Here is a 25,389-nt window from a genome sequence, read left to right on the forward strand (position 1 = left end):
GTTATATATATATATATGCACACACAAACCTATATACACACACACTAGCAAGGTGACCCCGTGCCACTGGGTAAAATGCTGGTTTATGTATGAAGAGAGCACACTAATGGTACAGGTGTGTGCTGGATTCATATAAGAGCCAGATTTAGAGCACAGAGCCCCACCCCCCCCCAAACCCAAGGAGGTGAGCGTATGAAGGGAGCCGTGAGAGGTGCTGCTACGCAGGTTGGGACAGACCAATACCCGAGCCTGAGAAAGAGTCCAGGAGAGACAGAGCAGCTAGGGATCTGTGAGGAAAGACTCAGAACTGAGGTACAGCATCTGTGCATGAACACTGGGAGGTGTTTGATGGTCAGGAGGACCACTGGGGTACTAATCAGAGCAGTAAAGCTGTCGCATAAGAGCCAGGACGCTGAATGTAATGTTTATTGCATTGATGGTGAGAACCCCCCTGTGTGAGAAGACATACCTGTATGAGCTTTGACTGTCTTGTAAATAGAAGTGGGCAGAAAAGCCCTGAAAACTATATCTGGCATGGAGTAAACTCACTGTTTTGGAACCACCATTGAGCTAAGGAACCCCAACATGTCACACTACACACACATATGTGTGTATGAAGTAGTGATTGACCGATATCGGCTTTTCGTTGCCGATACCGATATTTTGGCCATTGCATATCAGTATCGGCCGGTATTTTCATACATTTAAAAAAAAAAAATGTTTATTTTTATCACTTGACAGGTACTCTTGTGGAGGGATCTGGGGGTCTAAAATACCCCAAACCCCTCCTCTGCACTTAAAAGCATTCAAAAACGCCAAGTTTTTGAATGCTGTCATTTTTTTGAATCTGGCGCCGAGTACCCGGAAGTGATGTCATGACCTCCCTTCATTGCTTAGGTCTTTAATTTGTACATATGGGAGTGGCATATTCAATAACATTTGTAAACATAATTATGCTATGTGACATCATTTTACCCTTTACTTGAGCTATATTTGGAATATCGGCAATATCGGCCAGTTCCGGGGCCGATACAGATATATAGGCAAAAGTCAATATCGGCCCTGCCGATAATCGGTCGATCTCTACTATGAAGTGTCAATGTAAAAGCTGAAGTTTAGGTGTGGCAATTTTTACAGTTAAATATGTCAAGCTTGGATCAGTAGATTATGTACAGTATCTCACAAAAGTGAGTACACCCCTTACATTTTTGTAAATATTTTATTATATCTTTTCATGTGACAACGCTGAAGAAATGACACTTTGCTTTGTAAAGTAGTGAGTGTACAGCTTGTATAACAATGTAAATTTGCTGTCCCCTCAAAATAACTCAACACACAGCCATTAATGTCTAAACCACTGGCAACAAAAGTGAGTACACCCCTAAGTGAAAATATCGAAAATGGGCCCAGTTAGCCCTTTTCCCTCCCCGGTGTCATGTGACTCGTTAGTGTTACAAGGTCTCAGGTGTGAATGGGGAGCAGGTGTGTTAAATTTGGTGTTATCGCTCTCACTCTCTCATACTGGTCACTGGCAGTTCAACATGGCACCTCATGGCAAAGAGCTCTCTGAGGATCTGAAAAAAAGGAATTGTTGCTCTACATAAAGATGGCCTAGGCTATAAGAAGTTTGCCAAGACTCTGAAACTGAACTGCAGCACGGTGACCAAGACCATACAGAGTTATTTTGAGGGGACAGCAAATTTACACTGTTATACAAGCTGTGCACTCACTACTTTACATTGTAGCAAAGTGTCATTTCTTCAGTGTTGTCACATGAAAAGATAGAATAAAATATTTACAAAAATGTGAGGGGTGTACTTACTTTTGTGAGATACTGTATCTATCTGTTGGGTATTGTGCAGTAAATTACTGCAGTGTGCATTATAGTGTGCCATGCAATGCCAAAAAAATGTGAGGGGTGTACTCACTTTTGTGAGATACTGTATCTATCTGTTGGGTATTGTGCAGTAAATTACTGCAGTGTGCATTATAGTGTGCCATGCAATGCCAAAAAAATGTGAGGAGTGTACTCACGTTTGTGAGATACTGTATGTATCATACCTGCTACTACAGTGATGTCCACTAGCTTCCAGGTCCTATGCCGAGGAGGTTGCTCGACTATGGTGCCATTGAGAACATTTTGCATCTTCCTAATGAATGCAAAGCGTTCCCTGACTGGATGAGACGGAGAGACAGGGCAGCAATGTCACAATCTCCACCTTGTCCAATCAGAGAACACGCTGCATTCATTGAGTAAATAGAAAGTGTCCTCTGAATGGTGCATGTGAAGAGCAAGCAAGTGACCTTTTGTGTTCAGTAAGTAGCAGTGAAGCCGCTTGACATGAGACTCGGGTACGGCACATACATACTAAGCTAGACCAATGTAACTAGGTAAGACACTGCCATACCAAGAAATCAGCTTTATGGCTGCACAGATAGAGACTTTCTATGTTTGAGATCCCTAAGAATACAAGTCATTGGCAAGCAGTTTGATATCATACAAGGATGAGAAGTAGAGAGGACACCATGCCTGACAATCTGCAGACAATGGCGGGAGGAATGGAGGATTACTCTTACAGGTTTCGAATGTTATCCAGCGTGTCTTTATCTTTCGCAACCATGTCTGCCAGAATGTGCTGCACTCCCATCTCAATTTCTTGAAGCGTGAGTAGACCTTCAATATAAAAAAAGGGACATTAAAAAGATGAACTGGCATGCATTTTTGTATATGTTATATAATATAGTAATAAGCAATCATATAATTATATTATCATCATCATATTATTATTATATTTCCCAGGTATGTTGCTAGTATAGAGGATTCAAAGTGACGACCTTCAGCGTGAAATCACATACCTGTACGTTTTTGTTTTTTTCGGGTCTGGGGCGCACATGTATGTCGCTGGTGACCCGCTCCCGCTGTAATTGGACACAGCGGGAGCCAATCAGCGGGTCCAGCAGACCCAATGTTCCCCAGCACCAGGCGATCGTTTCCGAGAGAGGCAGATTGACAGTCTGCCTATGTTAATAAGGCAGATTGCTGTTCTGTCAGAGCAGAAGATGGAGATCTTGTGTTTCTGCTAAGCAGGAACATGGATCTCTGTCTTCCCCCAGTCAAAGCACCTCCCCCCACACAGATAGCAGCACTCCCAGGGAACACATTTAACCCTTTGAGCGCTGCTGATGTTAACCCCTTCCCTGCCCGTGTCATTCATACAGTGACAGTTTATATTTGTTAGCACTGATCACTGTATTGGTGTCTCTGGTCCCCAAAAAGTGTCACTTAGTGTCAGATTTGTCCTCCACAATGTCGCAGTCCTGCTAAAAATCACTGATCGCCGCCAATACTAGTAAATGTATATATATATATATATATATATATATATATATATATATTATATATGATCGATAAATCTATCCCACAGTTTGTAGACGCTATAATGGTTGTGCAAACCAATCAATATACGCATATTGGATATGCTTTATAGCAGAAAGTAAAAAATAATTTTTTTGTCCATCTTTATTTTTTATAGCACAAAAAAAAAAAAACTGCAGAGGGGATCAGATACCACCAAAAGAAAGCTATTTGTCTGGGAAAAAAAGGACATGAATTGTATTTAAGTACAGTCGCACAACTGCGCAATGGTCAAAGTAACGCAGTGCGTATCGCAAAAAATGGCCTGGTCATGAAGGGGGGTAAACCTTCCGGGGCTGAAGTGGTAAATCATGACTAAACAGCTGGAACAACCTGAATCACAGCTATTTCTGCAGACACAGGAAAATGATGTTCAATAGCGCTGCACATAGTAATTCCTTACTAGTGACTTGTTCCAAGAACACTTTTCTGCAATATTGAACCCAAATATAGAAGACAGCTATCAGTTTGTTATGAAACACTGCCCTCTACTGGCTGACACTTGAACAACAGGCTCCACACATTTCAAACTCCAGAATAACCTTAGAAAACCATTGTCAGTTTCTATATTTATTCTTACCTAAAATGTTACAATTTATACAATTTTAAATTGTATTAGAAAAGATATTGATACAAACATATACTCTGCTCTCAAAAATGACCTATGCCCCATTGGAACAAGCTACATCTACCTGTACTTTTGGAGCTCTTTGTTCGGTTTTTTCAGCTTTCAGCGCTCTCACACTTTGAATGACAATTGCGCGGTCATGCTACACTGTACCCATATGACATTTTTATCATTTTTTTCACACAAATAGAGCTTTCTTTTGGTGGTATTTAATCACCGCTGGGTTTTTTATTTCTTACAAAAAAAAAAAAGACAGAAAATTTGAGAAAAAAAAAAAAGTTTTTCTTATTTTCTGTGAATAAATTTTAAAAATAACGTATTTTTCTCCTTCACTCATGTGCACTGATGAGGCGGCACTGATAGGCTGCACGGATGGGCACTGATGAGGAGGTACTAATATGCCGCATTGATAGGCACTGATGAGTACTGATAGGCGGAACTGATGAGCAGCCACTAAATGGCAATACTATGGGCACTGTGGCCACTGATGGTGGGCACTGTGGCCACTGATGGTGGGCACTGTGGCCACTGATGGTGGGCACTGATGGGCACTGTTTTTTTTCTTTACTGTAATCAGGGCACTGATGATCAGTGCCCTGATTACCTGTCCTAGGCTTCCCTTTGAGGAGGAGCCGCTGATCAGCTCTCCTTGCCACACACTGACAGTGTGAGGCAAGGAGAGCCGATAAACGGCACTTCCTCATTTACATGTGACCGGCTGTGATTGGACACAGCCGATCACATGGGTAAAGAGTCAAGTCACTGGCTCTTTACCAAGATCGGAGTCACGCTGTGTCCTAGCAACACGGCACAGCGCGCCCCCGCGGGCGCACGAGAAAGGCTGTTCTGGTGCATCGTCATATGATGGCGTCCCAGAACGAAAGCCGCACTGCTCCGCCGTCATTTGACAGTGGGCGGATGGGTACGTGGTTAAGCTCCTGAAGATTTCACCTCCTTCATGATCAGGCCATTTTTTGCTCTTTGGCACTGCGCTACTTTAACTGGCGATTTAACGATCATGCAATGCTGTACCCAAATTAAATATATATTTTTTATTTTTGTGCAAATAGAGCTTTCTTTTGGTGGTATTTGACCATCACCGGGTTTTTTTATTTTATTTTTTATTTTTTTGTCATATAAAAAAGGAAAACAAACAAGAATTTTGAAAAAAAAAACAAAAAAAAAACAATATTTTTTACTTTCTGCTATAAAACATTCAATAAAAAAAAATCAAAATAAAATGTCTTCATATATTTTGGCCAAAATGTATGCTGCCACATGTTTTTGAAGAAAGCCTTTGAGAAAGCCGATTGGGCTCAACACGTAAGAGTGCGGTGATGTCATCACATGGGCGGAATTACAGACGCCATTGTATACGGCAGTGGTTCTCAACTCCGGTCCTCAGGGCCCACTAACAGGCCAGATTTTAGGTATTAATTTGGGGAGATGCAGACTAGAGTACTGCAATCACTGAGCAGCAAATGATATCACCTGGGATGTATTTCAGTTATCTTGCAAACCTGGCCTGTTAGTGGGCCCTGTAGGCCAGGGTTGAGGACCACTGGTATACGAGATATGCCTATAGTCTTCTCTGAATATGTGAGGGTTGCTTTTTATTTTCAATTAAAATATCTGGCAGTCTACACTATTGTGGTCTTCCCCTTGCTTCTTATATATGAACCCTGGGAAAGAGGACACTGGGATAAAAGTGGAAGAACAGATTGGGGGGGGGACCCCGTTACACTAGTTTAAGTGCTTGTGACCTCCTCTAGCGCTGTAAGGTCCTATATAAGGGGAGAGGACACCCTTGAGGTTGGGTGAAGGGCACGGTGGTGTGTGTGTTTATTCATCACACTATAGGAGCACAGTCACCATGTGGTCGATGGAACTTATAACCACCCCTTATTTTTTTTTCAATGTTAGAGACAGAATATCAACCTAAAGTAAAAAAAAAAAAAAAAAAACACGATACAAATGTTATAAAATGAGTTGCAGTTCAGTGAGTAAAATAAGTATTTGATCCCCTACCAACCAACAAGAATTCTGGCTCCCTCAGACTGGCTACAGTATGTTCTCATGTGGTACTCAGATTAGTGGGGTGAGGATGATCATGAGAAAAGTGAGGGATCAGCCCAGAACTACCCGGGAGAAGCTTGTAAACGATCTCAAAGCAGTTAGGACCACAGTCACCAAAAAACAATTGGTAACACAAAATGCCACCATGGATTAAAATCCTGCAGCGCCCGCAAGGTCCCCCTCCTCAAGAATGCACATGTACAGGACTGTCTGAGGGTTGTCAATGAACACCTAAAATGATTCAGAGAAGGATTGGAGGAAAGTGCTGGGGTCAGATGAGACCAAAATTGAGCTCTTTGGCATTAACTCGAATCGCCTGGTTTGGAGGAAGAACAATGCTGACTATGAAACGAAGAACACCATACCTATAGTCAATCACGGAGGTGGAAAACACTTACTTTGAGGTTGTTTCACTGTTGACTTTGCCACATTGAGGGGCCAATGGACAGGGCCATGTATTTTAAAATCCTGGATGAAAACCTTCTTCCCTCAGCCAGAACACTGAAGATGGGTCATGGATGGGTCTTCCAGCATGAAAATGACCCAAAACAACCCGCAAAGGTAACAATGGAGTGGCTCAAGAAGAAGCACATTAAGGTCATGAAGTGGCCTAGTCAGTCTCCAGACCTTAATCCTTTAGAATATTTATGGAGGGAGCCGACACTTCGATTTGCCAAGAGAAAGTCAAGAAACCTTAAGGATTTAGAGAAGATCTGTAAAGAGGAGTGGACCAAAATCCCTCCCGAGATGTGTGCAAACCTGGTCACTAACTACAAGAAACGTCTTACCTCTGTAATTCCCAACAAGGGTTTCTCCACCAAGTACTACGTCATGTTTTGCTTGGGAATCAAATACTTATTTTACTCACTGAACTGCAACTCAATTTAGAACATTTGTATCATGTGTTTTTTTCAGGATTTTTGGTTCTGTCTCTATCATTTAAAATACACTTATGATAAAAATTATAGACCCTTCCTTTCTTTGTAAGTGGGCAAACCTACAAAATCTGCAGGGGATCAACTAATTATTTTCCTGTAAGATTTCTTTAAAAAAAAACTGATTACATTGAAAATTTAGATTATTCTACTTTTTTTGGTTTATATTTATATATAGATATTTGCTTGCACTATGCACTTTATTTTATGCGCATAATAGAGTTTAAGCATTATAAATTATATTTATTTATAGAGGGTAGCGCTACATCTTTTTTTAGTTGAAGGACATTTTATTGTTGCTTTGTGGAAGAAAAAATTAATTAGAATTATTGTATTCCAAGAAGGAGAGTAGAGCGCACATGTTCTTTCAATATCTTTCTGGTCTTCAGACCTGACAGAAGTCAAAACGGACTTGTGTGTATACGGTCATTTGGTAAAATTTAAAAAAATGATTTCGTTTAAATAAGCGAACAGTGTTCATGAATTCAACCTAACTAAAGAATGCACAGAAGCCCTAAAACAGGGGTGTCCAATCCGCAGCCCAAGGTGGCTATGAATGCGGCCCAACACAAAAACGTAAACCTCCTTAAAGTTGTTGTAAACCCACTTTAATGACTTACCTATAGGTAAGCCTATGTTTAAATGTGATGGTGCGTTTTTCAGTGTGAAACATAAAAAATAGAAACATACAATCTATATTCTCTAAACACAATGGTTGCAAAAAATATAGTGTGATATTGAAAACTCTTAAGATGATGTATTAAATCAAATCAATATTTAAAAGTGTTGAACTGAACAGAAATATTCAACCGTGTATATGTGTGAAAAAGTCCACATGTGAAAAATTATTATAATAATAGTCCTTCAAGATTTTGTGAACACAAAAACAAAAAATTGGTGAAAAGTCCAATAACAAATCAATAAAGTGATAAGTGGTTGAATGGTCCCTCCACCTGGTGAAATACCTCCTTACCCGGCAGAAAATAAGGTAAGTGCCTTAAAATTCCTGTGATGGTGACTTGTATATATCCTTATGAACTGCTTCAAACGTGCACAATCCCCCAGGTGCAAAAAGCAATATAAGCCTCTTACCGAATGGAAAAAGAAAAGCAGCCTTTCAATCGGCAGATGGAAACTGCAGGCACTCTTCCTGTCTCCTTAACCACTTTACCACTAAGTACTGTAATAGTACTGCGGCAAAGTGGCTCGTTCCCGTCTGACGACGTAGACCTGCGTCGCCAGACTCCTCCCATGTAGGCGGCGCTCGCACGCCGCCGGAGGCGCGCTCCCGCTGTTTTCATTCACAGCGGGAGTCGGGCCAGGGGAGGAGCAGCGGCGATCGCCGCTGCTCTGCCCCGATCGTCGGGGATCTAGTGTGGAGATCCGCCCGCCTGTGTAAACACAGCGGGCGGATCTCCTCAGTGACAGGGAGTGACAGATCGGACTGTTCAGCATAGCTGGACATCCGATCTCTCCCTGTGTCACTCAGTCACCTCCCCCCTACACGTCAGTAAGCACCAGGCATACATTAACCCCTCCCTCTCCAATAAAGTTAACCCCTTCCCTGCCAGTGTCATTTTTACAGTAACAGAGCATATTTATAGCACTGATTACTGCAGTAATGTCACTGGTACCCCCAAAAGTGTCAAAAATGTCAGTCAAGGGTCCGATCTGTCCGCCACAATGTCGCAGTCCCGCAAAAAAAAAAAAAAATGCAGATCGCCGCCATTACTCGTTAAAAAAAAAAAACACCAAAAATGACATAAATCTTTCCCTTTGTTAGTAAACGCAATAACTTTTGCGCAAACCAATCAAAATACGCTTATTGCGATTTTTTTTTACCAAACATGGGTAGCAGAAAACAAATTGGCCAAAAATTAAAAAAAAAATTGGTTTTTACATCTTTTTTGGGGGGAATTTCATATAAAAAAATGTGAAAAATATTGTTATTTTCTCAAAATAAACGCTCTTTTTTTGTTTATAGCGCAAAAAGTAAAAATCGCACAGGTGATCAAATACCACCAAAAGAAAGCTCTGTTTGTGGGAAAAAAAGGATGTCAATTTCGTTTGGGTACGGCGTCGCACGACCGCGCAATTGTCAGTTAAAGTCGCACAGCGCCGAATCGCAAAAAGTGGCCCAGACGTAAGACAGCAAAATGCTCTAGTGGTAAAGTGGTTAATTTAGGATGGATGGCTCACACGGTGATTCGGCAAAATGCATAAAATATATGGAAGCCTAATAGTGCATTACCTTTTGATAATAGAGTTTATTAAAAAGATTGCACTTACATGTTAGCAGACGATTCAAGCAGGAATAATCATATATTTAAGACAGAGGATCTCAATTGCGACTCGTGTCCGGCTGCAGCGCGGACTCCAAGTGACGTAATGACGGCACGCCTCTCTCTTCTGACGCGTTTCCTCCAATAGGGCTTCAACTGAGAATGGGAGATCTCATTACGTCACTTGGAGTCCGCGCTGCAGCTGGACACGAGTCGCAATAGAGATCCTCTGTCTTAAATATATGATTATTCCTGCTTGAATCGTCTGCTAACATGTAAGTGCAATCTTTTTAATAAAAACTCTATGCATTTTACCGAATCACCGTGTGAGCCATCCATCCTAAATTAAGGAGACAGGAAGAGTGCCTGCAGTTTCCATCTGCCGATTGAAAGGCTGCTTTTCTTTTTCCATTCGGTAAGAGGCTTATATTGCTTTTTGCACCTGGGGGATTGTGCACGTTTGAAGCAGTTCATAAGGATATATACAAGTCACCATCACAGGAATTTTAAGGCACTTACCTTATTTTCTGCCGGGTAAGGAGGTATTTCACCAGGTGGAGGGACCATTCAACCACTTATCACTTTATTGATTTGTTATTGGACTTTTCACCAATTTTTTGTTTTTGTGTTCACAAAATCTTGAAGGACTATTATTATAATAATTTTTCACATGTGGACTTTTTCACACATATACACGGTTGAATAATTCTGTTCAGTTCAACACTTTGAAATATTAATTTAATACATCATCTTAAGAGTTTTCAACATCACACTATATTTTTTGCAACCATTGTGTTTAGAGAATATAGATTGTATGTTTCTATTTTTTATGTTTCACACTGAAAAGCGCACCATCACATTTAAACATATTATCTTTTTCATATTCTGGTAGCAGCCTTTCACATATCAGCGCACCCTTCTTTTTAACAAATATATTAAAGAGGAAGTAAACCCTCCTCTGCAAGTTGTACCTATAGGTAAGCCTATGATAAGACTTACCTATAGGTACTGTAAATATCTCCTAAGCATGCACCGTTTAGGAGATATTTACCTTAAAAGCAGCCAGTGACATCACTGGCGCATGCGCTCTGAAGGAACGGCCACTGGTGCCGTTCCTTCAGAGCCCCGTGCCTTGACCGGGAGTGACGCAATCGCGGGTCCAGCCAATCAGATGGCCAGATGCCGCGAACCCGGAAGAAGGGTGACAGAACATGTCACCCATGGCAGAGGTGAGCGGTCGGTGCTTCGTTCTAAGTATATAATAATGAGCTAATATGCGATGCATACTAGCTCATTATGTGTTTGTCTTTCAGGTGTACTTTTAAAAAAAATAATAAAAAATTCAGGAGGTTTACAACCTCTTTAAGGCTTACCTATAGGTGCTGTAAATATCTTCTAAACTTGCACAGTTTAGGAGATATTTACAGTACATGCAGCCGATAAAGTCATCGGCGCATGCGCTCTGAAGAAATGGCCACCAGTGCCGTTTCTTCAGAGCCCAGTGCCGTGACTGGCGGCTCCGGCGCACATTTGCGGGAGTGACCTCACGCGGCTGCGGCCAGTAATACAGCCAGAGTCCTCAGACCCGGAAGAAGACGGGTGAAGATGGATGCGGCCAGCAACCTGGACATCGTGGGCTTCGTTGGAGGTAAGTGTCACATAATAAGCTAGTATGCGAGTTTACTTCCTCTTTAAAAATTTTACTGGATTTTACACACTTCCAGCTGCTACAGTGTGAAAGTCAACTGACTCTCACCTGTCAGGTGGAAAAGAATCTGAGGTATGCTCAGCACATCTGTTGGTATGAATGAACCATAAAAGTGGAGAATGATTCTTACAAATGCTCATTTCTGATTGGTTCTCTTATTCTCTTCAATACCAGGCACTTTTACCCCCTTCCTGCCCATGCCAATTTTCAGCTATTAGCGCTGTAACACTTTAAATGACAATTGTGCCGTCGTGCAACACTGTACCTATATGAAATTCCTATCCTTTTTTTTTTTTTTTTTTAAACACAAATAGAGCCTTCTTTTGGTGGTATTTAATCATTACTGATTTGCTAAAAAAAAAGAACACAAAATTTTGATAAAAAAGTTTTTCTTACTTTCTGTCAGAAAATTTTGTAAATAAGTAATTTTTCTCCTTCGCTGATGTGCGCTGATGAGGAGGCGCTAATATGCCATTACTGATGAGCACTAATGGATGGCACTGAAATGCGATACTGATGGGCACTGGTAGACGGCACTGACTGGCATCACTGATGAGCATAAATAGGCAGCACTGATGGATCAGTGTCCTAACTACCTGTACAGGTCTCCCCTGTGAGGAGATGCCGCTGATTGGCTCTCCTCACAATCTGTCAGTGTGAGGAGAGCTGATTACCGGAACTTCCGTGTTTACATGTGATCAGTTGTGATTGGACACAGCCGATCACATGGGTAAAGAGCCACGTCATTGGCTCTTTAGCAAGATGGGGGTCAGGCGAGAGTGGTGACACTGGGACGACGTCATACAATGTCGTCCCAGGACGAGAGGGGATTCGGCCCGCCATCATTTTACTATACGGCGGCCGGGAGGTGGTTAAAGACAAAAATCCAAACAATCCATATTCTGTACCTTCCGTGTCCGGCTTTATATACATATGCAGATTCAGCTGCTGAGGAGTTTCAATGAGAGCTATGGCGGCAGGCTCTAGTCCAAGCTGTCTGGCTCTTTGCGCTTTGGTTCCTTTGCTTCCAGTTTTGAATGGCGCGTACTGTGCAAGACACAAGAGTCAGTTCTCTATTACACTTATCCATACACATCATTGCATCAGAACAATTAGTGGAGATCAATGAGCCCCTTCCCACCTGATGTGGCCCTTTAACTGGGTCATAACATGCAGGGGGAGGGGGGATTGGATAGGCTTCTCAATCATGTGGAGCACTGTAATTGGCTGTTAGTGGTAACGTGCCTGGAATATGTCCTGACGGCACTCAATCATAAGAAAGGTACGGGTTACGAAAAAAATAAACATCTATACTCACCTAGGTGGATGCAGCATCAATCCGATGATGCATCTGTCCCCCCAGTCGGCTCTAAGACTGAGAACTGATCGATCAAACACCGCTGATTGTCCAGTTCTCCCCGGTGCTCCGAGAAGAGAACGGGGACAGTCAGTCAGTGGTTCTCTGCTCTGTCCCTCCAACACCTACTGAAGCGTTGGGCTGTGGAGGGGACAGGAGCGACTGGCTTAGGTTCTCAGAAGATCGCTGACAGGCTGAGCCACATGGATCCAGGCTGCTGGGTGGATCCCGACTATATGGTTGGGATCTTTTCAGAGCCTGGACCGGCTGAGTGACATCAGCCAACAGCAGATTTTAGCCCACTATTGGCAGAAAACGAGTTACAGGAGTGAACAAACTGCACTCCTGTGATGCCAAAATAGATTTGGCTTCTTCATTAGGTCGGCCATACATGGATCGAAATTTGGCCAGTTGAGCAGGGACTGGCTGAAATTAAATCCATGTATGGGCAGGCTGATTGTACCCAAGTCGATCCATTGATCGAATTGGGTACACCCAGCCTGTCAAATGTTTCAGCATGCTATGGGCCCATGCACACAGGATGTTTTTGCAGCTGCTTTTAGGAGGCGTCTGGCGCCTTTTTTTTTTTTTGTACTGCCTCTGAACACCCCTCCATGTTAGCCTATGTGTCCATGCACATATAAACTTTCAGAGCAGCTTAGAGGCAGAAGCGTTTAGGGGCAAAAAACGACTGCCTGTGCATCCAGGAACAGAGGCTGTTTGACTGTAGAAATGCAAAACGCCAAAAAAACTAAAACACTACTGTACTGTAAAACCAGAAGTGATGAAATTCTCATCACTTCAATTTCTTAGACCATATAGATGATCGGAGCCATTCCTGTCTGCACTCCTGGGCTCCCGAGTGGGACGGTCCCCCTCCCACCACTTGTAAAACAATCCAGTGGCTAATTAGCTGCTAGGATCGCTTTAACCGAGAAAGCCAGGCATTATGCTGGTATAACCACGGTACAACATACCGGTACATCGCTGGTCCCCAAGTGGTGAAGGACCAATCATTCAAAACTGATATTTTCCCTTTAGCTCACAGTTTCTCTGGAGATCACTACTAGAACCCCTGAGAGAAAACAGGCAGTGGCTCCATTCCATCTATACCTAAAACATCTTTGTGAAATATAATCTTTTAAATAAAAAATACTGACCACATGCTCAATTTCATCCAAGCTCCTGCAGTTCAGCATCTCATTGTGTAGGACTGAGTTCAGCTTCCCTTCTTTCCTCAGCTTCTCCATCAGTGAGTGAGCTTTTCTAGCTACAGACCTACACAGGTAAAATAGAAAAAAGTCTTAAAAGTCAAGTCAAACAATTAAATTAATGATGTGACGATAGCACATCGTAATCCTTTACTAAATCCCTAATCTGCATAACAATGTGATGTAAAAGTATTGGTAAAATTATGGGTCACCTACGTTTTACTTCAAATGTTATGAAACAATTAGTCATATGCATATTCTCAATAGAAAGAAGAATTTCAGGTATGGTATATTCTTTTCATAAATACATTGGTTTAGCTTGGATCAATGCAACTACCGGTATGTACAGGTCCTTCTAAAAAAATTAGCATATTGTGATAAAGTTCATTATTTTCTGTAATACTGATAAACATTAGACTTTCATATATTTTAGATTCATTACACACAGCTGAAGTAGTGCAAGCCTTTTATTGTTTTAATATTGATGATTTTGGCATACAGCTCATGAAAACCCAAAATTCCTATCTCAAAAAATTAGCATATTTCATCCGACCAATAAAAGAACAGTGTTTTTAATACAAAAAAAGTCAACCTTCAAATAATTATGTTCAGTTATGCACTCAATACTTGGTCGGGAATCCTTTTGCAGAAATGACTGCTTCAATGCGGCGTGGCATGGAGGCAATCAGCCTGTGGCACTGCTGAGGTGTTATGGAGGCCCAGGATGCTTCGATAGCAGCCTTGAGCTCATCCAGAGTGTTGGGTCTTGCGTCTCTCAACTTTCTCTTCACAACATCCCACAGATTCTCTATGGGGTTCAGGTCAGGAGAGTTGGCAGGCCAATTGAGCACAGTAATACCATGGTCAGTAAACCATTTACCAGTGGTTTTGGCACTGTGAGCAGGTGCCAGGTCGTGCTGAAAAATGAAATCTTCATCTCCATAAAGCTTTTCAGCAGATGGAAGCATGAAGTGCTCCAAAATCTCCTGATAGCTAGCTGCATTGACCCTGCCCTTGATAAAACACAGTGGACCAACAACAGCAGCTGACATGGCACCCCAGACCATCACTGACTGTGGGTACTTGACACTGGACTTCAGGCATTTTGGCATTTTCCTCTCCCCAGTCTTCCTCCAGACTCTGGCACCTTGATTTCCGAATGACATGCAAAATTTGCTTTCATCCGAAAAAAGTACTTTGGACCACTGAGCAACAGTCCAGTGCTGCTTCTCTGTAGCCCAGGTCAGGCGCTTCTGCCGCTGTTTCTGGTTCAAAAGTGGCTTGACCTGGGGAATGCGGCATCTGTAGCCCATTTCCTGCACACGCCTGTACACGGTGGCTCTAGATGTTTCTACTCCAGACTCAGTCCACTGCTTCCGCAGGTCCCCCAAGGTCTGGAATCGGTCCTTCTCCACAATCTTCCTCAGGGTCCGGTCACCTCTTCTCGTTGTGAAGCGTTCTCTGCCACACTTTTTCCTTCCCACAGACTTCCCACTGAGGTGCCTTGATACAGCACTCTGGGAACAGCCTATTCATTCAGGAATTTCTTTCTGTGTCTTACCCTCTTGCTTGAGGGTGTCAATGATGGCCTTCTGGACAGCAGTCAGGTCGGCAGTCTTACCCATGATTGCGGTTTTGAGTAATGAACCAGGCTGGGAGTTTTTAAAAGCCTCAGGAATCTTTTGCAGGTGTTTAGAGTTAATTAGTTGATTCAGATGATTAGGTTAATAGCTCGTTTAGAGAACCTTTTCATGATATGCTAATTTTTTGAGATAGGAATTTTGGGTTTTTCATGAGCTGTATGCCAAAATCATCAATATTAAAACAATAAAAGGCTTGCACTACTTCAGTTGTGTGTAATGAATCTAAAATATATGAAAGTCTAATGTTTATCAGTACATTACAAAAAATAATGAACTTTATCACAATATGCTAATTTTTTGGGACCTGTATATACTACTGTAGACCAGTGAGGTCCTTCTAGAGCAGCCTTTCTCAATCTGCAGAATGTGGAGGAACAGTTGAAAGAACTTTCCCAGGTCAGGGAACCCCTGCTAATAATTACTACATCTACCCCTAAAGGTATAATAGTGTCATGGACACTGGAGAAAATACGGAACCATTTGTGGTAATTTGGAAGAATGTCACCCTTAGAGATAGCTATAAAGATCATGGCTATCAGTGGGACGTTAGAAATTGCTCATTGCTCAAGCAACCCCCAGCAACCTCTGGTAGAAACCTAGTTGAGAAAGGCGGTTCTAGAAGCTTTAAATCACTATTGTGGGATCACTCCAGAGATCTCCACTTGCTTTCAGGTCCCACGCTGAGCAATTTTTTTTTTTACAAACAAGGAGTGCTTTATTGAGAAAAACTTAACAATACAAGAAAATAATGTACAATAATCATCACATCGTGAGGGTCAAGGACAATACAACAAAGTGAGCAATATAACATAGTATGACATATTATAAACAAAATGATTGAGCATCAAGTATTCCCATTCCACTTAGTGTCAGAGGAAGAAAAAGGAGGGGGGGGGGGGGGAGTAAAGAAAAAAAGGGGGGGCAGAAGAGGAAAAGCAGGTGAGAGAGCTAGGAGAAGAAGTAGGGGGGGAGCAGAAAGATGGAGGGAGAAAGAATACAGGCCTCTCAAATCATTTGGCAGTCCAGGGCGCCCACACCTTATCATATTTCCAAGAACAACCCCTATTCATATAGGTCAATTTATACATAGATAGGTCCGCGTCCACCAGCTTGATCAAGGACGACACAGCCAGAGGAGAGGAGGAGGACCATCTAAGAAGTATATCCTTTTTTGCATAGTAAAGAAGGTACGAAAGCAGCAGCTTAGAGTGATGTGTGCGTTGGTCATCCTCATGAATACCCAATAGGGCCAACGCAGGGGAGACCTGGAGAGCAAGCCCAAACCGGTTATTAATAACATCAAATACATCCCCCCATTATCTAGCTATCACCGGGCATTCCCAAAAAATGTGAATATAAGAGCCTGGGTGGGCATGGCATCGAGGACACGTAGGATCCGAGCAATTTTTTTTTTGATAAAGTCTGGAGTCTGTTTCGCAGACTTTGGATAGAAGTAACTGATGTGGAAAAATTGGTCTTTGGGTGTCGGAGGTGCCTTCACACCGTAAGAGGTACTCTTAATGAAAGCAAGAATTGGCTTTGCTGAAAAAAAATAGAAATTTGGTTCCCCGGTCAGACACTTGTTGAAAAATTGGTCTTTGGGTGTTGGTGGTGGCTTCACCCTGTAACCTTCTAGAGGCAGAATAAGCTGCTTTGGCAGCTGTGAACTGCGTACTAGTGTCAGCTTGGGTGACAGAGGATGAGGAGGATGAGGATGTTTAGTAAGCCAGATCACCACCTCCTCTGCATGCTGTGGCTGGATAGCATGGGCAACATCACTGAACAGAGACAAATGTGCCCTGTCTGAGGACGGACCACGTCCACCTTTGCCTGTGGACAGACACGCTGCTGACCCCCCCCCCCCCCATAGGGGCATTGGAACATCTGCCTCTCCTTGTTGGCCTTCCAGACATGATTGGGGGGCTTATTAACCACATTTAATAGAAACTGGGAAATGTGCGATTGGATGCACTTTACTGAATAAAAGGGGTGTTTGGTGCACTTACAAATTGAGGACTGACACTAATAGAAATGTAAAAACTATAAAAAAATAAAAATAAAAAAAAGGGGGAAGACCAGCGTCACAGTTAGAAAAACTGCAGCTGACAAATTTAAAAAAAAGGGGGGGCAGGAAGGAAAAAAAAAAAAAAAAAGGGTATACAGTAGAGGTGGATCGAAACTTTGGTTGCCAAAAAATATCGGCCGAAAATGGTGTTAATCGGCATTTTGCCGATAATGGCGCCGAAGACGCACGCGATTTTACCACCATTTCACTGTGCTTACGGTCCATTTTTCAAGTCACGTGACTCAAAAACTGCATCAAAAATGCACTTATTGATAAGTTTTTTCTGCGTTTTCAAAACATTTCAATGGGGAGGTGCGTTTTTGGTGCGTTTTTTTTTTTAAGTGACAAAATTCCTGCTTGCTGCATTTTTGAACACCGCAACGGAAGCGCAACAGACCATTGTGAAGACATACCGTATATACTCGAAGTATAAGTCGACCCGAATATAAGCCGAGGCCCCTAATTTTACCACAAAAAAGTGGGAAAACTTATTGACTCGAGTATAAGCCTAGGGTGGGAAATGCAGCAGCTGCTGGACCCAACTGGACCACCACGAGGCACAAAACAGGGGCTGCGGGCATGCAGGAGATGGCGCAGGTCATGGTATAGGCATGGCACAGGTGATGGTACAGGCATGGCACAGGTCATGGTACAGGCATAGCGCAGGTGATGGTATAGGCATGGCACAGTATGTACAGGCATGGCACAGTATGTACAGGCATGGCACAGGAGATGCAGCGCTGCGGGCATGGTACAGGAGAATGTCCTGTACCATGCCGCAGCACTGCATGAGGAAATGCAGGGGCTGCGGAGGAGTCTCACTTACCTTTCGTGAGGCGACATCGATTTAAAAATCGCGCCGCCCAGCGCCAACACGTCACTGCGAATGCGCCGCCGATGCTCGGGAAAGCCCGTACACGGTCGGCTATTCCCGGGCATGCGGCAAATGCGCGACGACACGTCGGCGCCGGGCGGCGCTATTTTTAAAAAGACAGTGATTCAAGTATAAGCCGAGGGGGGCATTTTCAGCATGAAAAAACATGCTGAAAATCTCGGCTTATACTCGAGTATATACTGTACATAGAATTGAAAAGGAATACATTTTTCTTGAGCTTTTATTGTGCTAAAAGGTCATATTCATTTAAAGCGGAGTTCCAGCCATTCACTCACCTGTCCAACGGTCCAGCGATGCGGCCGCCCGAAGCCTCGATCCTCTCCCTCGGCGCCGGCATCACTGCTGTGGGCACCCGGCTGTGACAGTTTGCGGCTTCACAGCCGGGTACCCACTGCGCATGCGCGAGTCGCGCTGCGTGTCTTGGTTGGCCGGCAATCTTCTGGGACCTCTGACGTGTCCCAGAAGATTGCAGGAAGGGAGGGGGAGAGGAGAACTTCTGTTCAGGGCGCCGCGGCGCTCCGAGCGGAAGTGGGAGCGGGTACCTGTCAAAACTAGGTACCCGCTCCCCCCCCCCCCCCCCCAAAATGACATGCCAAATGTGGCATGTCAGGGGGTCAGGACTCCCTAAAGCGGAAGTTCCAATTTTGGGTGGAACTCCGCTTTAAATTAATGATATTAATTAAAAAGTTGGATATAATACAAATATACATAAAAATATATATATTATTTAAAAACTAATTTTTGGTTTTCGGCCAAGCGCATCTTACATTTTGGGTTTTGGTACCAAAATGTTAAATATTGCACTACACTAACACTCTACACCAGGGATTCTCAACCAGGGTTCTTCCTGAGGTTGCTAGGGGTTCCTTAAGGAATGGACAATTTCTGCCTCACAGATAAGTTTCCTCTGACATCATTGTTCCTTTTACCTATCTGTAATGGGGTAATTCTTCACAACGATGACAATTGTAAGGGGCATTCTTCTCACTGACTGTCACACTAATGTGTCATGAGTTGTAGATTTCTAATTTTAGCAGGGTTCCTCGAGAACAAGAAATTTATTTCAAGGGTTCCTCTGTTTTGAAAAGGTTGAGAAAGGCTGGTCTAGCCTGTAGAGGTCTGTGTGTCCCTCCATGGATATGACTCCCCAGACCATCACTGATCCACCACCAAACAGGTCATGCTGAACGATGTTTCAGGAAGAAGAACGTTCTCCACAGCTTCTTCAGACCCTTTTAGGTCTGTCACATGTGCTCAGGGTGAACCTGCTCTCATCTGTGAAAAGCACAGGGTGCCAGTGGTGGACCTGCCAATTCTGGTGTTTAATGGCAAATGGCAATCCAGCTCCACCGTGCCAGGCAGTGGGCACAGGGCCCACTAGAGGACATTGGGCCCTCAGGCCACCTCAATGAAGTCTGTTTCTGATTGTTCACCGAGGTCAAGGGCAGTAATTCTGATTGTTGTTTTTTTTCCCCCGTACCAAATTGGCAACGTTAGTATGTAAACCAAACACATAGAAATCCATTCTATTCAATTGACAAGCGAACCTTGGTCTCGCTAACTGCACCTAAACCACTCAAGATTCGCAGCAGTGTGTACCCAGGCTAAAGGAGGGTTTGGTGCCACATTCGCAGGGGTGTGCATCCAGGCTAAGGAATGGCTCGGTGCCACATTCGCAGGGGTGTGCATCCAGGCTAAGGAATGGCTCGGTGCCACATTCGCAGGGGTGTGAATCCAGGCTAAGGAATGGCTCGGTGCCACATTCGCAGCAGTGTGTACGCAGGCTAAGGAATGGCTCGGTGCCACATTCACAGCAGTGTGTATCCAGGCTAAAGGAGGGCTAGGTGCCACATTTGCAGCAGTGTACCCAGGACAAAGGAGGGCTTGGTGCCACATTCGCAGCAGTGTGTACCCATTCTAAGGGATGGCTTGGTGCCACATTCGCAGCAGTGCGTACCCAGGCTAAGGGATGGCTTGGAGCCACATTCGCAGCAGTGTGTACCTAGGCTAAAGGAGGGCTTGGTGCCACATTCGCAGCAGTGTGTACCCAGGCTAAAGGATGGCTTGAAGCCACATTTGCAGCAGTGTGTACCCAGGCTTAGGGATCGCTTTAAGCCACATTCGCACTAGTGTGTACCCAGGCAAAGGGATGGCTTGGTGCCACATTCACAACAGTGTGTACCCAGGCTTAGGGATGGCTTGGTGCCACATACTGCAGCATACTTTCAGAGGCCTAGCAGAGTCCATCCCTTGACAGATTATGATGGGTGGTCATATATGTTATGGTTGATCAGTGTATATATTCTATTAGAATAAAAATCAAAAAGTATTTAAAAATCTTACCTCAATTCTTCCAAGCCTTGCTGTATTTCTCGCAGTGCATCGGCATCGAGATTGTTGATGAGTTCTTTTCTGTAGCGGGCAATAAATGGAATGGTGTTCTCATCCTGGAACAGCTTAATCAGGTTAGCGCAAACCCAGGGATCTGAATTGGTGCGATCCGCCAGAACCTAAAAGGAAAAAAAGATGTCACCGCATAGCTCATTATTAATCTGAAAAATATGGGGTCTGTATATGGATATCGGCTTCCACTCAGATTTTTTTTACACCCACCACATGACTTATAAAGCATATGAACTGCTTAGCGACCGCCCCACGTGCATTTACAGCGGCAGGGCGGCCGCTCTGTGCCAGATCATGTACCCAGTACGTAAACTGACACTTCGAGGTCTGAGGCACCCACGCCTCCGGCGACCCGCTCCCGCTGTGATTATACACGGCAAGAGCCCAGCAGGGGATACCACGGACTCAATGCCCACCAGCGCCCACCGATTAGACCGTACAGAGGCAGACCAACAATCTGCCTATATACACAAAGCAGACTGTCGTTCTGTCAGAGGGGAAGGTATTGATCCGGTGTTTCCGCTAAGCGGGAACACAGATCTTTGCCTTTCACTAGTCAAAGCCCCTCTCCCACAGTTAGTAAGCACAACTTAGGCATACATTGAACCATTTGATCGCCCCTGATGTTAACCCCTTCCCTGCCAGTGTCATTAGTACAGTGACTGAGCATATTTATAGCACTGATCACTGTATTAGTGTCCCTGGTCCCCAATAGCGCCAAAAGTGTCAGTTAGTGTGCGATTTGTTCTCAGCAATATCGCAGTCCTGCTATAATTTGCTGATCGCCGCCATTATTAGTAAAAAATAAAAAAATAGCAAATGATATCCCATAGTTTGTAGGCGCTATAACTTTTGGGCGAACCAATCAATTGATGAAGAAATTTGATTTTTTACATTTTTTTATTGGGAATTTTTATAGCAGGATGTAAAAAATATTGCTTTTTTTTTTATAAATTGTCAGCCTTTTTTTGTTTATAGCATAAAAAAAATAAAAAACTGCATAGGTGACCAAATACCACCAAAAAAAAAAGCTCTAATTGTGGGAAAAAAAGGTCATCAATTCTATTTGGGTACAGCTTTGCACGACCGCGTAACTGTCAGTTAAATTAACCCAGTGCCGCATCGCAAAAAATGGCCTGGTCTGGAAGGGGGTAAATTTTCCGGAGCTGAAGTGGTTAAAGTAATTGTAGAGCGTTGCTTTTTTTCTAATAAAATAACAAGCGTGTCATACTTATCTGCTCTGTGTTTTGCACAGAGCAGCCCCGATCCTCCTCTTCTAGGGTCCCCCCATCAGAGCTACTGGCTTCTCCTCTTCATCACAGCTTTGTATGCACTCATGTGGGCTCGCTCCTGAGCCGCCCTGTCTGTGTCTATTGACACAGAAAGCACAGCTCGCCCCCTCTCCCTCATCACAGCTTTCTATGCACTCATGTGGGCTCGCTCCTGAGCCGCCCTGCCTGCATCTATTGACACAGACAGCACAGCTCGCCCCCTCTCCCTCATCACAGCTTTCTTTGCACTCATGTGGGCTCGCTCCTGAGCCGCCCTGCCTGCATCTATTGACACAGACATCACAGCTCGCCCCCTCTCCCTCATCACAGCTTTCTATGCACTCATGTGGGCTCACTACTGAGCCGCCCTGCCTGCATCTATTGACACAGACAGCACAGCTCGCCCCGTCTCCCTCATGACAGAATTTGATTGACAGCAGCAGAACCCAATAGTTCCCTTTGTTATCAATCTGTGCTGTGAGGAGAGAGAGAGAGAGAGAGACGCTGCTCTCAAGCACATCACTGGATCAAGATCAGGCAAGTATCGGGGGTGAGGGGAGATCCTATGACACAGAAAGTTTTTTACCCTAGTGTTCCTAAACCCAGGAGCCTGCATTCACTATATCTGGTCTCCCAAACTACACAGAACATGGAAATAGTTGGAAATAATGCAATAGTTTTAGTAAATATAAACTGCTAAATACCTTTTCTAGTCAGCAGTCTTGTGACTTCTATCAGTGTCTAGTTAAAGCTTGCAGGAGGAGTTTTCATTCTCCCCTGATTGTCCTATGAGGCTGCAGGACCCCTGACCCTCTGTCTGGACAGTGCTGATTGGCCCTCTGCTGATCACATGCAACCTCCCAAGAAACAAAAAAAACTCTCCAGCAACACACACCAAACAGAGCATGTGCAGCTTGTCCCCTAGCCTCTGTTCTATCAGATGGTTTGGAGACAGTGGAGGAAGGGGAGGATCAGAGAAGACAGGATTAAACAGCTTTTTTAAACAATGCAAAGGATTAACCCCTTAGGTTCCACAGTGATTTTACTGTTGTGGGTTTAGTAACACTTTAATGCACAGAATGTAGAACTGCTTTAACTTTCACCATCATTGTAGCTCATAGAAATGCATACTTCCTGGCTCTTTATGACAGCCAGTCGGCTACTATTATTACAGTTAAAGTTTTTTCTGCTTATATTTTACCTTCCTTGGTTCTTCCTTTTACACCTCACCAATATGCTAATGAGTTTTTAATAAAATCTGTTCTAATTAAGCGGTTGTAAACAGCTGCACTTTTTTTTTTTTTTTTCTTACTTACCTGCAAGGCAAAAGGCTTAATGCTTAATGTATTTATGTATGCATTGCATTGGGAATCGGTGAAATACTATGTACATCTAGAACATTGCCAATCTTTCGATACATTTTTATCTGTTCAATAAAAATAAAAAAATACACTGTCACTGTACTAATGACACTGGCTGGGAAGGGGTTAAACATTTTGGGGCGATCAAAGGGTTAACTGTGTGTCTAGCTAGTGTATTTATGTACTGTGTTGTACTGTGTGCTTTTACTAAGGAAGTGATGGACACAAACCCCCCCCCCCCCTCCTCCCAGAACGAAGCTCTGCCTTGTTTACATAGGCAAAGCTCCATTCTGTGTCTCTGCCTGACAATCGGCAGGTGCCGGTGGGAATCCATTCCCAAGAACCCGCAGATCGGCTTCGGCTTTAATAATGTTCTGCTGGATAATCAGGAAGTGCAGAATTACACACATATATATATATATATATATATATATATATATATATATATATATATATATATATATATATATATATACACATACATACATACAGTGCTTTAAGTGGGCTGGTATGCACTGGTACTCAGTATCACCACTTCCAAATATGGCTCGAGCATACCGCCACCTCTCCATGCGTCTTAGCGTACTAGTACGCTCATTTTGGACATCTGCGCCCTCAATTGACCCCCCCCCCCCAATAATATTTCCCACTCCAGAGCCAGACCAGTCACCACCAGTGAGTCCCCTGCTCCGGAGTCCCAGCCCAGGCCAGGGGGGGTGCTCTGTGGGGACCCTGATGTGGGGTGGGTGGCGACAAAATTTATAGACTACAATAGAGTACCGGCACCTCTTTTGGGCCACTTAAAGCACTCTACAGTATATATATATATATATATATATATACACACACACACACATATACATATACACATATATATATACATATACATACACACATACATATATATATATATATATATATATATATATATATATATATATATACACACATATACATACATACATACATACATACATATATATATATATATATATATATATATATATGTGATTCTGCACAGGAGGGCTGCCCTGTAGCAGTATATCGGCTGTGGGGCAGTCCTTACGTGGATAATTTTAGGGAATTTTAAGCACTTTGCCACTTTTTCCATAAATGCAGATTTTAACGTCTGGGAAATATGAAAAGATTGCTCCAGAGAGGAAATGGTCAGTCCTTACCTCTACAATAAGAAGGGCGCACCAGCCTAGCGCATTATCCTCAGTAGGCTTTTTATTGATAAAATATAAAAAAATGGCTACTCACAAACATGCGATGTAAACCAGCATATCAACTCCATCGAACAGCATCCATGATGTAAGATTTTGATATCTCATGAAAATAGAAAGGCTAACACGTTTCGAGGCAGTGCCTCTTCCTCAGAGCCTCACAGGCGCTAGGCTGGTGCGCCCTTCTTTTTGTTTGTGTCTACAGTGTTTTGTCGACCACCCCGGTCCTAGAGGGCAGCAAGGCTTAGCCATTAATGGATGCCAAGTGAGAATCCCAGGATAGAGGCAGTCTGAGAACCTGATTCTGAGCGTAGGAGCAAGGTGCCAAGCATCGCAATTTTCTTTCTGGAGTACTTACCTCTACAATGTCCCAGTTCATCTCAGTTCCCTCACGGCCTGAGCTGGAGCTCCCATATTTCACCGGCTTCCCTGTAGAGTCTGACGTCTTGAGTTTTTTTGTAGGTGGACCAAACGTGAAGTCATCTGGAGGTTCTTCCTCCTCTTCAGATCTTCGCTCATTCTTCAAATTGATATTCATATCGTTGCTGCTGGTAGAGGGGAATTCATTAATGCCGAGACTCTTCCTCTCCGCCTTCACCTTAGTTGGCTTTGCTTTAGGCGTTTTCGTTTCCACTTTTCTTTTCTTTGGCTTTTCCTCCTTGATGGGCGGCTCAAGAGATATTGACATTCTCTGCAAAGAAAAGAGTAAAATAAAGTATGTCCAGTGTTTATCTTGTAATTTCAAGAGTACATGTAGTCCAAGAGAGAACAATAAGCTGTAAAGCAGTGGTTCCCAACCACCAGGCCGTGGCCCACTGTTGGGGCGCAGCCTTCCTTCTTTCAGGCTAGCAAATGTGCTTGAGGGCCCATCACAGCCCATCCCAATGGTAACATGGATACTAGGGAGTGGGCA

General features: G+C 43.4%; 1 protein-coding gene across 1 annotated transcript in view; it reads right to left on the reverse strand.

The window, feature by feature from the left end:
* The window catches only part of SRBD1 (S1 RNA binding domain 1), a 399,572-nt gene that overhangs the window by 340,438 nt on the left and 33,745 nt on the right, over window positions 1-25,389 (reverse strand). The window contains exons 5-9 of the mRNA XM_082249845.1: window positions 24,835-25,167; window positions 20,559-20,725; window positions 13,562-13,679; window positions 11,953-12,091; window positions 2,578-2,674 (exon numbers count right to left, since the gene is read on the reverse strand). Coding sequence (XP_082105971.1) covers window positions 2,578-2,674; window positions 11,953-12,091; window positions 13,562-13,679; window positions 20,559-20,725; window positions 24,835-25,167 — 854 coding nt within the window. The remainder of the gene's footprint in view (window positions 1-2,577; window positions 2,675-11,952; window positions 12,092-13,561; window positions 13,680-20,558; window positions 20,726-24,834; window positions 25,168-25,389) is intronic.

The sequence above is a fragment of the Pelophylax lessonae genome, assembly GCF_965119305.1.
Source record: "Pelophylax lessonae genome assembly, chromosome: 3".
Taxonomy (NCBI): Eukaryota; Metazoa; Chordata; class Amphibia; order Anura; family Ranidae; genus Pelophylax; species Pelophylax lessonae.